Source organism: Balaenoptera physalus (assembly GCF_965194825.1).
Source record: "Balaenoptera physalus genome assembly, chromosome: 8".
In the NCBI taxonomy this organism is placed as follows: Eukaryota; Metazoa; Chordata; class Mammalia; order Artiodactyla; family Balaenopteridae; genus Balaenoptera; species Balaenoptera physalus.
This window is the reverse complement of record NC_138887.1, coordinates 108,947,094-108,961,916: the sequence shown is the minus strand read 5'-3', so window position 1 is coordinate 108,961,916 and position 14,823 is coordinate 108,947,094. Positions and strand designations below refer to the sequence as shown.

The following is a 14,823-nucleotide window of genomic DNA, read 5'->3' as shown; positions in this document are numbered from 1 at the left end:
TTCTGGCTGCGTTGGGTCTTCTTTGCTGCACGCGGGCTCTCCCTAGTTGCAGTGAGCGGGGGCTACTCTGTTGCGGTGTGCGGGCTTCCCATTGCAGTGGCCCCTCCCGTTGCAGAGCATGGGCTTCAGTAGTTGTGGCACATGGGCTCAGCAGCTGTGGCTCACGGGCCCCAGAGCACAGGCTCAGTAGTTGTGGTGCACGGGCTTAGTTGCTCCGCGGCATGTGGGATCCCCCTGGACCAGGGCTCGAACCCGCGTCCCCTGCATTGGCAGGAGGACTCTTAACCACTGCACCACCAAGGGAAGTCCCTGAAGATCACTTTTAAATAACAGGTAGTTGTGCTACAGGTCACAAATAACAAATATTGCATGCTTTTAATAAATGGGGGGAAGTGAGGGGATGGGGGCAAAACTCCTGATGTTATGCCTTGCATGTGACAAAACTTCAAGCAACAATATCATAAAATACCTAAATTAAAAAAAAATTGACTTGAAAGTCAAGATAACAACCTCTGACAAACTATGTAAGATGACTCCAAAGGAGCTCTAGAGAAACAGATGATGTGTAAGATACATAAAAAGAGTTTTATTAAAAGTTTTTCATAAAATGCACAAAATACATTATTTTACATAATGTGATTTAAAAGTGTAAGTGTAATTAAATCAGTAAGTATTATAAGTAGGGTTGCCAGAGTTAGAAAAAAGGGGGAACACACAGTTAATAATATTTCTATTGGATTTCTTTTGTACATAATCATATCATTTGTAAATAATGACATTTAAAATTCTTTCTTAGGTGCAAGTTTTTTTATCTTAGTAAACTTTTTTTTGTTATACACTCTTTGGGACCCTAATACAATGTAATTATTAAATGAAATGATCAAACTGGTCTTTATTTAGGTTTATTCTAAACTCAATGCAAAAAATTTACATTATGATGTTTTCTAGCTCTTTTCATAGATAATCTTTATCAGGTTTGAGAAATTTTCTTTTATTCCTAGTTTGCTAAGATTGTATATCATGGATATACATTTTTTCTTGACTGTTTCTTCTGCCTCTATGGAGATGGTCATATAATTTTTCCTTTATTCTTTTAACAGGATGAATTACATGAATGATTTTCAAAGGTTAAATGAACTTTGTATTCCTATAATAAGGCTAACTTAGTTGCGATTATATTATCCAAAAATCACAATGCTCCTGGACTTGGTTTCCTAATGTATGTCTTAGAAATTTTAAGTTCATTTCATGGGTGAGACTGGTTTGTAATTTTCTATTTTGATTTCTCATAAAACAAGTTGGAGAGAATTCATTCTTTACCGTTCTATGGACAAGACTGTGTAGGAAAGGCATTATTTTAACCTTACCTATTTTGTAGATTCATCAGTGAAATCATTTGGGTCTGTAGTTTTCTTTGCCGGATTTACACTAAATTAAAGGACTGTTCTGATTCTCTACTTTATATTGTGCTAGTTTTGGTAAGTGTATTTTCTAAGAATTATCCCATTTCATGTAAAAATTTTCAAATCTATTGACAAAAATCCTTTTTATATTTTTAAGTGCCTGTAGAAAATGTGGTGATGCCCCCCTTTTCACTGCTGGCATTGGTTTTTTGAGTCTGTTTTCTTTTTAATCATTCATAAAGAGATTTGTTAATCTTTTGAAAGATCCAATTTTTGGCTTTGATTCTGCATTGTATTTATTGTATCCTTTTTGCTACTTACTTTAGGTTTAATTTGCTGCTTTTTCTAACTTGAGATAAATGTTTAGGACATTTACTTTTTATCCTTAATATCTAATATATGCATTAGCGGTATATATTTTCCTCTAATCATGGCTTTAGCAGGATACGTCAAGGATAGTATTTTCACTATCACTCAGATAAAAATATTTTCTAATATTCATTGGAATTTCTTCTTTGATGCTTTATTTAAATTTATTTTTAACTGCTTATTTTTGAAATAATTTCAAAGTTAGATTTGCAATAGCACAGAGATCTCACATATACCTTTACAAAGATTTTCAAATATTGCCTCAGCAAAGTCCTTTAACTCCTTAATAATTAGTATGCATTTCCTAAAAACAAGGACATTCTATTATGTAACAACAGTATAATTATTAAATACAGGAAAACTGACATTGAGATAATACTTTCATCTAATCTACAGACCATTCTCCAATTATGTGATTTGTCTCAATAATGTCTCTATATCATTTCCCCTCTCTAGTCCAGGATACATACAGTCCAGGATCATACATCATTGCGTTTTGATATGAATTACATTTCTTCATTTTCAGATATATGGAGATTTTTCTCATTTATTATTGTTTTCTAGATTGACTGCATTGAGTTTACACAAGAATTTATATGATTTCGATCTTCTGAAATGTAAAACTGCCCTGGCATATGGTTAATTGATTTTTTTCCTTTTTTATGTTTGGAAATAATGTGTATTATTGGGTGCAGTGTCCTTAATGTCCATGAGGTCATTTGCTAATTGTGTTTTTTGACTCTTACTGAAATATCCTTACTGAGTTTTAGTCTGCTTGTTTTGTCAATTACTGAGAGAAATATGTTAAATTTCCCACTATGTGGATTTGTCTCTATGTTCTAAGTTCTGCCTTTTTTCTTTATATGTTGTAAGGCTATGAGGAATATAAATTTAGAACTATTATATCTTTTAGATAAAAAGAGCCTTTTATTGTTATAAAGTTCCTCTCTTTATCTCAAATAATGTACTTTGATATACCAGCTTACCTTTGATTAGTGTTTGTATGGCATAGCTTTTCTCATCATTCTTTTTATATACTTAGGTTTTAGATGTTTCTTTTACAAAAAGCAAGTAGCAGATTCTCTATTTGCTTTCTTATCTAGCCTGGAATCTTTTAATTTGGAACATTTTATCCATTCATGTTTATTATAATTACAAATATATTTAGAGGTGTACCAACTTATCAAGTCTTATTAAATCCCATTTGTTCTTTGTTCCTATTCTCTTTTTTGGCCTGTGTTTAGATTAATTAATTGTTCATTTTTCTACTTCCTCCCTCTGTTATCTTGATAATCATATTGACTTTTACTATTCGTTTAGTGACTACTCTATGCATTAAAAAATGCAGATCTTAACTTATCATCTAAGAATTTGTAGTTTACTACCTTCTTCCTAAGCGATGCATGAACCTTAGAACATGAACTCCATATCCTCCTAACATGTCTGTGTGATATTTAACACACACATGACACACCAAGACATTACTGTTTAAATCAACATTTATTTAGATTTACTCATACTTATCATTTTAGCCGTTCTTTCCATCATGCATCACCTACCGTTTTTCTTCTGCCTAATGTGTGCTTTCATGAGTGTTAACTGGGGATAACTTCTCCCAGTTTATTTTGTCTGAAAATGTCTTTCTTATGAACCTTCATTTCTGAAGAATATGTTCACTGGGTATAGAATTTTAGTTTTATAGTATTTTCTTTTTGCACTTCAAAAATATTGCTTTATTTTTTAATTATCCTGCTGGGGAGTTATGGGGCTTCTTGAATATGGGCTAGATGTCTTTCTTCAGTATTACAAAGTTCTAAAGCATTATATTCTGCCCTCAAATGTTGCTTCCTTCCCATTCTTCTCTCTCTTTCTTGGACCTCAATTACACCCTGTGTTACACCTTCTCGATCCCTCTTCCATTTTCCATCTTTCTGTTTATCATGCTTCATTTTGATGTTTTCTTAATTTTCTCCCAGTTCATTAATTCTCATTTCCTGGCATGTCAGATCTGCTCTTAAACCCTCTATTGAGTTAATTTCAGTTACTGTAAGTTCTAGACATTGTTCACATTGTCTTATCTCCTAGCATATTTGGTTATTTCTAGTTGTGTGCCGAACCATTTTGTAAAACTCATTATTAAATAAATCTGAGGTCTAGGATGATGTTTTTTTCCTTCAGGGAGGATTTACATTTTATTCTACCAGGTACCTTGGGGCACAAGCAATAAGATTTCAATTTAATACAACTTTGGGTACTGAGAAGATCTGATTCTGCACTTTAGTTCCAGTGAGGAACTGTAATATTTACTAGCTCGTTCATCTTTACCATAATAGTGTAGACTTTCAGAATCCCAACTCAAGGCAAGAAGAAGCCTTTAACCCCTGTGATCCTGAACTCCAATCCCTGTCTTTCAGCCCTGTGAGCATATTAAAAGCACCCCTCAACCTCTAGGCAAATGCTTCCAAGGGGAAAAAAGCCTGTACCATTCTCTGTCCCCACTCCAACCCAATCCTGGGCCAATAATTCTTTATTACCAAGCTCTAAAAATATCTTATCAATGATTTCTGTATTTTGTCCATGTTTTCTAGTTACACTCACTGGTATGGCTGGTCCAAATTACCTAGTCTGCCATTATTGGGAGACCTTTTTCAACCAATTATATCTGTATCAATTCATCAGAATCTTACTGTTTAATTCAGTTGTTGCTAATTCAAATGCCTATGGAGGACAGGTTTAAAAGTAAGTTTTGGTAGGAACTATGATGAATTAGAAGAGCATACCCATCCTAAAGAGGACTAAAGTAAATTCCAGTCAAATACTGACATGAAAGTATTGAATATATGGAACCTAGGGCTAAAACAGATTCAATTTTCTTAAAAAACAAAACAAAAAACCCCAGAAAACAGAAAACAAAACCAAAGCCAGAGATCTAAATGTTTTTTTAAATGTAAAATCTATTTACAACGCTGGCAACTAATTTCATATAGTTTTAAAAATTGCGTCAGCCAGTGGTTCTCAGCTAGGGTGATTTTGCTGCCTAGGGCATTTGGCAACGTCTAGAGACATGTTTTGGTTGTCACAACTGGGAGAATGCTACTGGAATCTAGTAAATGGAGGTCAAAGGTGCAGTTAAACACCATACAATGTACCAGATAGCCCCCACAACAAAGGCAGCAGCACCAAAGTTGAAAAATCTTGAACTAGGCCAACATACTGATGGCCAAACAAAACATTATTTGCAGATGGCCATTTGGCTGGGGTGCCAGCAGTTGTCTAGTCCTCATAAAGCTGTATTATAAATCTATGTATGTAGGAAAGATGCAGGTACCTGTGCTCTTTATGCTCTAATAACTGGCAGTCCCGACATGTCAGTTTGTCACATGTTTCACAGTAAAGTTTCAGCTGCTCCTTCTTATGAAAAGGACAAAACACTGGTCGCTGACTGGTCACACCAACTGCCTCTGTAGAGACAATGGGAGGCAAAAAGAAGAAAATTAACATAATTGAATAGTAAATAATTATTAGAGTGTTCATTTAAATTCAAGTCGATTGAGATATAAAGGAGCTACAGTTTCACTGACACCACCATTACCAGCAGGTTTTACAGATAATAAAATATTAAGTATTTTTTGCATTTCTGGAGGAAAAGATAAATGAGCTTTCCACTTTCCAGTGTAAAAATTAAAATTAATTCAGGAGAAAAAGAAAGTGTGTAGCTAAAAAGATGTTTTATGAAATTAAAAAATCTTAATAGCCCAGGTAAGTGAATGGAACCAACTGGAATGTTTTGTATTCCAAATGTGGGAGCTTTTTTTTTTTAATGCAATGCAGAAAAATCTAATAAAAATGCATAAAAGAGGTGGTGGAAAAATTATTTCCCCACTTTTGCAAAATTCCTAACAGAGGATACCCATTAACACAGAAATAATCATAAAGTTTACACTATTACACTGCAGTCATCCACATAACATCTTAATAGTTATCTAGAGTGGAGATAAAACTGGGCAATGCTTATGTTACAATGTTAAATAGAAAAATTAGAATACAAATAAATACAATGACTGATTAAACAATACCAAGGTAAGCTAAGAGGAATTAAAAATAAAATTAATGAACTAAAAAATATATTGAGGGTAATTAGATAAATTTAGGGATAAAAACAAAAAGGTAAACTACTATTTAGTCATATCAAAAAGAAGAGAAAAATATATAAAATTCTGAACAAAAAAAGGAACACAACCAGATAGAGAAAATTAGTAATGTATTAAAAGAATACTAAAAGCACAACACATCAAGACCAAATGGAATTAATTCCAGCAAAGCAAAGATGGTTCAATATTACTATTGTCATAGCTCCCTGCACCCTTCTCCTTGAGGTTCATATCATCTGGGCATCACAGTAGATGATGGGTGACCATACATCCTTAGTTGGCTTGGGACATCCTGGTTTGTACCTGCTCTTCAGGAATAATTATTTATAGAGCTTCTGATTTAGATAATTATGACATCATGTCATCCCTTTATAGACTTCCTTTATTTATGAAGAATTTCAATCCTGACTCATAGTCATCCTCCTAGCCCTTCGTCTCATCATCATCCTGGATGATTCAGAAGTCCACAGAGAGTACCATATAAAGACAAGCCTCTCAGACTTTTTCATCTCTAGAGACCTGTACTTCATTTTAGCTAGTTATTCCATTTCATACACACCATGGTCCCACCCTAGATTTATTGTCCATTACTGTTCCATTTCTATAATCATAAATTCAAATAGCCCACTCTAATAACTTCTACTTTCTAACTTCCCAATTCTTAAACTACTCTCACTGTACCTCACTGAATATTTCTAGTCCCTAACCATTTCTTTCGCCCTATCAACTGACACTGTCAACTTCACTTTCTTTATACAGTTAAAATCTCCAAATTCTTCATGTCAACACATGCCTATATCCGCATCTCTTATCCTGTGGAACTTCTAGAATGTTGGTCCAGCTAAACCCCAACCCTAAATAGTTCAATTCTTCTCTATAACTATATCAGACTGCCGAGGACTGATAGAAGAAGTTTTTTTGTTTTTGTTTTTTAGTAAATTTATTTATTTATTTATTTATTTATTTTTTGCTGTGTTGGGTCTTCGTTTCTGTGCGAGGGCTTTCTCTAGTTGCCGCGAGCGGGGGCCACTCTTCATCGCGGTGCGCGGGCCTCTCACTATCGTGGCCTCTCTTGTTGCGGAGCACAGGCTCCAGACACGCAGGCTCAGCAATTGTGGCTCACGGGCCCAGCCGCTCCGCGGCATGTGGGATCTTCCCCGACCGGGGCACGAACCCGTGTCCCCTGCATTGGCAGGCGGACTCTCAACCACTGCGCCACCAGGGAAGCCCCGAGGAAGTTTTAAGGACTATACCAAATGTAACCTTGATGCTACCAAGCAATCCTATTTCCAAAGCTAGAGCTCTCTTTCAACTGGAGTTATTTCAAATATCCTCCATATTTCTAACCTTTCAGTCCTATTTCCTCTGCTCTCTTTTTTAATAGATGGCTGACTTTACAGAAAAACAGAAGTCTTTCTAGAACTAATCTATTAAATTTACCTGAGTATATACCTGGCCTTTCCTCTTTTGGGTCTCTTCTTCCTCAGTGTTCTCAGAAATTATATCCCCCTTTTCCTGTGTCTCAAGACTCCTAGCCTCATCTCTTAGTTCTCCTCTTCTTGCATCTTACTCTCCAGCTACACTCAACGTTCCCCCTCTGGAAATTTGTGCACGTGCTTCAGTTTTCCCCACCCTTCTCATTTATGCGATGAACTTCCATTCATTCTTGAAGTCCCAGATGTGGCCTTCAATGTAAATCCCCATATCTGAGTTTGGTACTCCTTTCATGTGCTCCTACAGAACTTATGAGGCTAAACTATGATTGCTAATTTGTTCATAGTCTTCATCATACTAATAACTCCTGGAGGGTAGGAAGCACCTATCTTATTCACTTTTTCACCTCTTCAATCTAGCAAAGTTCCTGGAATATAGAATAGGCATACAAACACTGGTTGACTCAATGAATAAAAAGCAGTGGATTAATTTTTAAACAGAAATATACTAATGAGCCATAAAAATCAACAAAATGCTGATAAATATTACAACATGGATAAAACCTGAAAACACTACTGTGGTAAGTGAAACAAGCCAGACATTGAGGGACAAATACCATATGATTCCACTTGTATGAAATATCTAGAATAAGCAAATTCATTGAGACAGATAGTAGATTAACAGGTTAGCAGGGAATGGTGAGGAGAGGGGAATGGGCAATTATTATTTATTGGGTACAGTTTCTTTTGGAAGTGTTAAAAAAGTTTTGGAAATGGTGGTGATGGTTGCCTAATACTTTGAATACAATTAGTGCCAATGATTTGTACACTTAAAAATGGTTAGAATGTCAGATTTTAAGTTACACATATTTTACTATACAAAAAATGTTATAGTGAACTTTACATTATAAGCAACACAATAAAAACCCAGAAACCATAATCAAATACATAAAAAGCAAAGTTTCTTTGGTTATCTACATAACAAATATCATGAAACAGGTTTACTACAAGAATATCAGAGAGAAAAGAGTGGTAAAACTTTTTTTAAGCCCACCCCTTATCATCTTAAAAATAAGAGATAAGAGAGAATATAAGTGTAAAAATTTTTTTTTAATTAATTTTTATTGGAATATAGTTGCTTTACAATGTTGTGTTAGTTCCTACTGTACAGCAAAATGAGTCATGTATACATATATCCCCTCTTTTTTGGATTTCCTTCCCATTTAGGTCACTACAGTGCATTAAGTAGAGTTCCCTGTGCTATACAGTATGTTCTCGTTGGTTGCCTATTTTATACATAGTATCAATAGTGTATATAGAAAATAAGTTTTAAAGGCAACTTTTTCACATGTTGTACATTCATACCAAATTAAGGCATTTATAGGAGAAGGAGGGTTGTGAGTATGAATATAAAGCGGAATTCTGTATCTATTCATACTTACCAACATTTACAAGTATTCAAATTCAGCCATAATATAGACTTCCTTGTAGTAAAAGAGAAGAGTATATTTAATGCTTACGAGTGTATCAAAACAAGTTAGCATGGGAAAGAAAGAATGACTTGGGAGGGATAGAGAAAAAACGAAATTTAAAAATTAATTTATTACCTGGAGATACTTCCTCTTTCTGTCTCACAGTGTGGTCTTTTGTGAATTTCACCCTTTGATGAGCTCTGATGCATGTCTTGCAGAGCCATTCAACACACTCTACACAAAACCCATTAGCTTCTGCATTGTCCTCACAGCTTGTACATACCTAATAAAAGAAACGTCACATCAATTTTTGAGAATAAAGAAAAGGTGGTCACATGACTAATCATACATAAATGATATACCAACCATACTTGACTCTATCAGTTCTCTTCTTAACAGTGTTCATAAATTTAAACTGACACTATGTTTTAAATTATAAACATATGAAATGGAAATATAAGGACATTGCCCTTAGTTCAATATATCAAATATTCTAGGCACTATGCTAACTGTTGAGGATATAACCATCAGGAAAAGCAAACACAATCCTTGCCCTTATGACACCCAGTCTCCTAGATGAAGTGTAGGTTCAAATCCCAGTTCCCCGACTTACTGGATGAGTAGTCTTGGACAGGTTACTCAGAATGCTCATCTTTAAAATAAGGGTAATAACATAAATTTTACTGAGTGGTTGTAAAGATAAATTTTACTGAGTGGTTATGAATTTTACTGAGTGGTTGTGAGGAAGTAAAACATTATTGAAACAATAATACTAATACATAACTACAAATTGAGAAGTGCCATAAAGGAAAAAGTATGAGAAGCTAGAAGAACATATGATGGGGGAAAGTGATCTGTTTTTAGTGGGGTTGAATGGTTGGGGAAAGTGAGAGGAGAGATTACCCAGGCAAGGCTTTCTCTAAAGAGCTCATATTTGCACCAAGATAAGAGAGTTGAGTCATCAATTACTGATGAAAGCTTTCTAGGCAGAGAGAACAGCATGTACCAAAGCCTCCAGCAAGAACATGGCAGGTTCAAAGAAGTGACAGAAAGCCAGTAGGACTCAAGTGGAGAGATCAAGGGGAAGACTGGCAACAGAAGAAGCTGGTGGCAAGGCAGGGGCCAGATCAAGAAGGATCATGTGACAATTTTGGTCTTTGTCTCAAGAAGTCTCCTAAAACCTTTTAAGTAAGTGACATGGCCAGATGTGCATTTTTAAAATCACTGTCCCTGCAATGTAGAGAAGAGATTAGAAAAAGGGCAAGTGCTTCTGCATAGAGATAGGTAGGAGCCCTTTGCAGTGGTAGAAGTGGAGATGAATGAAGGAGATTTGGGAAGTAAAACTGACTGGTTTGGAGGATGCACTGGATATGAAATGAAGAAGAGATAGCACCTTTTTTCCCAGCTTATATAACTGTGTAGATGGTGGCACTATTCTCTGAGAACAGGTATTAAGGTTACACAACATATAAGCAGTCCTCATGATATCATTTGTGGTTGGGAAAAAAATTCTTCCCCTCAGTCAGTGGTTTACATTAGCCAAATTCCAAATACCTGGATAATATTTCCATAAACCAAAACCTGCCCTTTCTCAGTTCTTGTCTTCTACCTTTCTAACATCATTTGATGCCACTGACTCTTACTTCCTAGAAATCATTTGGATTCCTTAACCCTTCCAGATTCTCTTATCTCCCAGATTGCCTCTCTGGACCCCACCACTACTCTTTCTCCTCTGATTCTGTAGATTTTTGTTAGGTCTAGGGATTGGTCTCACCTACTCCCTCGGCTTCAACTATCACCTCTATAAGGATGTCACCTAAAACTTAATCTCCACATTATGTGGCAAAAGGAGTATGGGATTTCTATACATAATGTTAAGGAAGGACCTCTGGTATAAAAAGTAAAAGTAAAAAAGCAAAGTGTTAAAGCATATCATACCACTGCTTAACTAGGAAAGATGAGGATGGGATGGGATGACTTATTTGCTTAAATCTTAAAAATAACATAAAATCACTTAGATTATAAAATAATATTAAAAGTGTAAGGATAAAACATAAAAGAAATTAAATGGTTAGCTATAAGGTAGAGAAAAAATAAGGTAGGGGGTAGGTGAGATGGAGATAGAAGTTTGAGTTCTCTGAATATACTCTGTTTCATAGATTTTATTTTGGAAGCAGTATATGAATGTTCTATATGTAGTTAAACAAATTTCAAATTAAAAAAAAACTAAAGCCCTAAACAAAACCCTAAACAAAAGCAAGATGAAACTAATGAACCTGCCTATCAAGTGGGTGGCTTAACCATACAGAGAAGAATTATTCATTTCAAGTAACTTTAAAACATGATGATTTGATTGAATATCTCCAGTACACACATATAGTAATTATCGTCTTCTTGTTTTCTGTTTTGACAGAGATAATGCTATAATTTCCACTTTCAGTACTAACTCTATTCTTCTATACTCTCACTCTGCAAGGCTCAATTATGCTTAATGAGCTGCTTCCACATTAGATTCTAGCAACAGGTGGTGCTGGAGGAAGACTGCAATGCCAGAGGTAAAAGGGACTTGATCGTCTTAGTTGGCTTCCTATTTGCTTGAGTTTTCTGTGAACATCTACAATGCTAGATTCAACTTCAAAATGTCAATACACACTTGTTATATTTTCCCTTTCTCTCTTTTTAAAATAGAAAGTATCTGTTAAATCATTCTCCCGAAAGTCCTAGAAAAATGGCCAGCTCAATGGTGATGAGCACCCCTGGTACCCATACTGTGCCCTCCAAATACCACTTCAGACTAAAAGGAACCAAGGCTCCTAGGAGAGCCAACCACCGGCCGGCTCCAGGTGCAGAACAGAAAATGAACAATATCTTGTCAAAACAGAAAGCAAGGGAGGTAACCGTGACACTGCGATTGTATCAGAAGGGCTCAGGAATCCTCACTGCCAAGATGGCACAAACTGAGCACCAATAAGAATAACTACAACACATTTTATGTTAAAAATCCATGAGTTCATAACAATAAACACACATACACACCACTCATTAGTCCCCTCTGAAGAATGCTAAGAAAGTAAGTCACTACTCTAATAATTAGCAACTAAAGGGAAAGAATCAAGCATTTAACTACCTTTCCTGTATAACCTAAGAACAGAAGAAGGAAGCTTTTTTCTTTCTATTCCAGTTGAGAAATAAAGGGGAATGATAGAAAGAAAATGTCACCATTTTTCAAAGTCCTAATGAAATATGGAATCTTGGCAGTGCTCATTAACGCCATTAACATCAGGAAAAAGACAACCAAACATCATAAGCTTCCTGCTTGAAATACACACAGACATATGGATGAAAGTATTCTTATGAAACAGCCTCTACATTTTTATCACCAGTTTACACAAAATACAGGAGACAGGGAAGCATGTTAAATGACTTAAGGAGAGGTCAGCAAAATTCAGAATAAGGCTAACTCTACTGGACTAACAACCCAGTTTATCCAGCAAATATGTTAAAGGGAAGGAAAAAGAAAACCAAGCAAGGTGAAGGGGGCATCTGAAATTAATTAAAAGATATGTTTGAGACAAACCAACCGAATGCATGGTAAGTTCTCCAGCATTTCAGGCTGCCTCATTAAGAGGAGGCAAAAGATTCAAGACTTAATACACTTACCTGATTAGACTTTTCTACTGTACTGCTGGGAACCTCAGTAGTGTCCTTCACAAAAAAATTATCTATGATGTGTCTCTCGGCACATTCTTGGCTGCAAACTGGACATCGAATGACTCCCACTGGGAAAGAAAAAATTGTGTTCTAAGTTGTTTTTTGTTAAATTCAAGTATAATTGACATAACATTAAAATTAGTTTAAGGTGTACAACATAATGATTTGATATTTGTATATATCGCAAAATGATCACCACAAAAATTCAGTTAACATCTGTCACCATGCACAATTACAATTTTTTTTTCTGGTGGTGAGAACTTTTAAGATCCACTCCTCTAGCTACTTTCAAATATACAATACAGTATTCCTAACTATAATCACCATGCTGTACATTACATCCCCATGACTTACTCATTTTATAACTGGAAATTTCTACCTTTTGACCCTTTTCGCCCATTTCGCCCATCCCCTACTCCCACTTCAGGCAACCACCAATTCTGTTCTTTATATCCATGAGCTCACATTCTAAGTTTTAATACAAACATACTGAGTCCTAACCCAACACCTCTCATGCAAACTGTGAATGGATTCTGTGAATGTCCACTCTCTTCAAATTCATACCTATTACTTAACACAAAGCAATTCAATTTATGTATATATAGGGATTTTATATGTGTGTGTGCACCCACACGTGTGTGTATACATGTGGTGTGTATGTGTATATGTCCCACACTAGTATATTAAATGATGAATAAATGCTCATAATTTTAAATGAGATACCCTTCCAAATAAATATCCTTTTGACTATTCTTTTTATTGTTTAGCAACTTCTCTCACAGTGTTTTTCAAATAGAGATGTGCAGAATCATATGGAGACTTTAAAAGAAGGAGAGTTCTGGTTCTCTCTGGACCTATGGAATCAGGATTTCTGAAAGTGGAACACAGACATACCCATTTTGTTTATGTTTGTTTTGTTCCGAATCTCGATTCAGAAACACAATCTGCTTCCTTTAACAAGTGCAAATAGTGTTCCTTTTGGGTGGGGGGGGGGGCGTGGATCTTTCATAGTGCTTGGTAAAACAATAAATAATAATTGTGAATGAATTAAAATCTAAATTTTTAATTAAATTAAAAAATGTAATATAAACTTGACGCAGTAATTTGTACCAAGGAGATTGCAGTAAGGTTCCCAGATACATTTTTTTCAAAATGAAATGCATAAGAATGAACACAAAGTAATCCAAAGGTCAATTTCATTTGTATATACAAGCAATAAACAAAAATTTTAATTAAAAAAACTATTTTACAATAGCAACAAAAAAAAGTACTTAGTAGTAAAATTTTTTAAATGTATAAGGCCATTGTGTAGAAAAATGTTAAGCTATATTTAGAATCATTAAAAAAAAAAAATCTAAGTAATGAAAACACCATGCTCTTGATGGTAAAGATGCCAGTTCTCCCCAGACACGTCTATACATTCAATGCAGTTTTTAATAATAATACCAACAGGGATTGCAACAGAGTTTTGACAAGCTGGGGGAACATGTCTATCAAATAACACAGTAAACATATAAAGCTATGGTAATTAAGATGGTGTGATATTTATGAAAGGATAAACAAAAATGGAACAGAATATACATACCAGAAACACAAGACAGATGTGGCACTAGAAATTGGTGGAAAAGGGGTGCTATAGTTCGCTACAGTGGGAGGAGGATGAAATCAGATCTCTCCTTAATTCAAAAAATAATTCCCCAAGGGGGGAAAGTGGGGGTGGGGGTGGTGGTGGGATGAACTGGGAGATTGGGATGGACATACATACACTAATATGTATAAAATAGATGACTAGAAAGAACCTGTTGTATAAAAAAATAAAATAAAATAAAATTCAAAAAAAAATCTTTTGGATAGGATAGATTAGAACTTTAAAACTTTCAAGAGGAAATACAGGAGAGTATCTGTGTAACCTTAGAGCTGGAATAAATTTCTCAATCAAGAAACAAAGAGCAAGAGCATAAGAGAAAGATGAATAAGTTCATTAAAGTTAAGAACTACAGTTAGACAAAAGATTACCATGAAGAAAGTGAGACGATAAGCCCCCGATTGGGAGAAGATATACCTGACACATAGCACTGACGAGAAATTAGTAATTAAAACCTGTAAAAATGTGACAATGCATTTCACAGAATAGAAAGATTGAGAAAACATGTTTTTCCTTATTCCCGATAAGTACAGCTAAAGACTCTAGACACTCTACATAAAACTGAGAAAAGTAGACAGGAGGCAGACTGTCTAGAGACCTCAGGACCCAAGGAATGACAATGGTGAGTTCCTGGGTTTT

General features: G+C 35.2%; 1 protein-coding gene across 3 annotated transcripts in view; it reads right to left on the bottom strand.

The window, feature by feature from the left end:
• The window catches only part of TRIM24 (tripartite motif containing 24), an 89,365-nt gene that overhangs the window by 38,945 nt on the left and 35,597 nt on the right, over positions 1 to 14,823 (bottom strand). For all 3 annotated transcript variants that reach the window (XM_082472891.1, XM_082472893.1, XM_082472892.1), the window contains exons 2-4: positions 12,489 to 12,607; positions 8,964 to 9,111; positions 5,101 to 5,233 (exon numbers count right to left, since the gene is read on the bottom strand). In XM_082472891.1, coding sequence (XP_082329017.1) covers positions 5,101 to 5,233; positions 8,964 to 9,111; positions 12,489 to 12,607 — 400 coding nt within the window. The remainder of the gene's footprint in view (positions 1 to 5,100; positions 5,234 to 8,963; positions 9,112 to 12,488; positions 12,608 to 14,823) is intronic.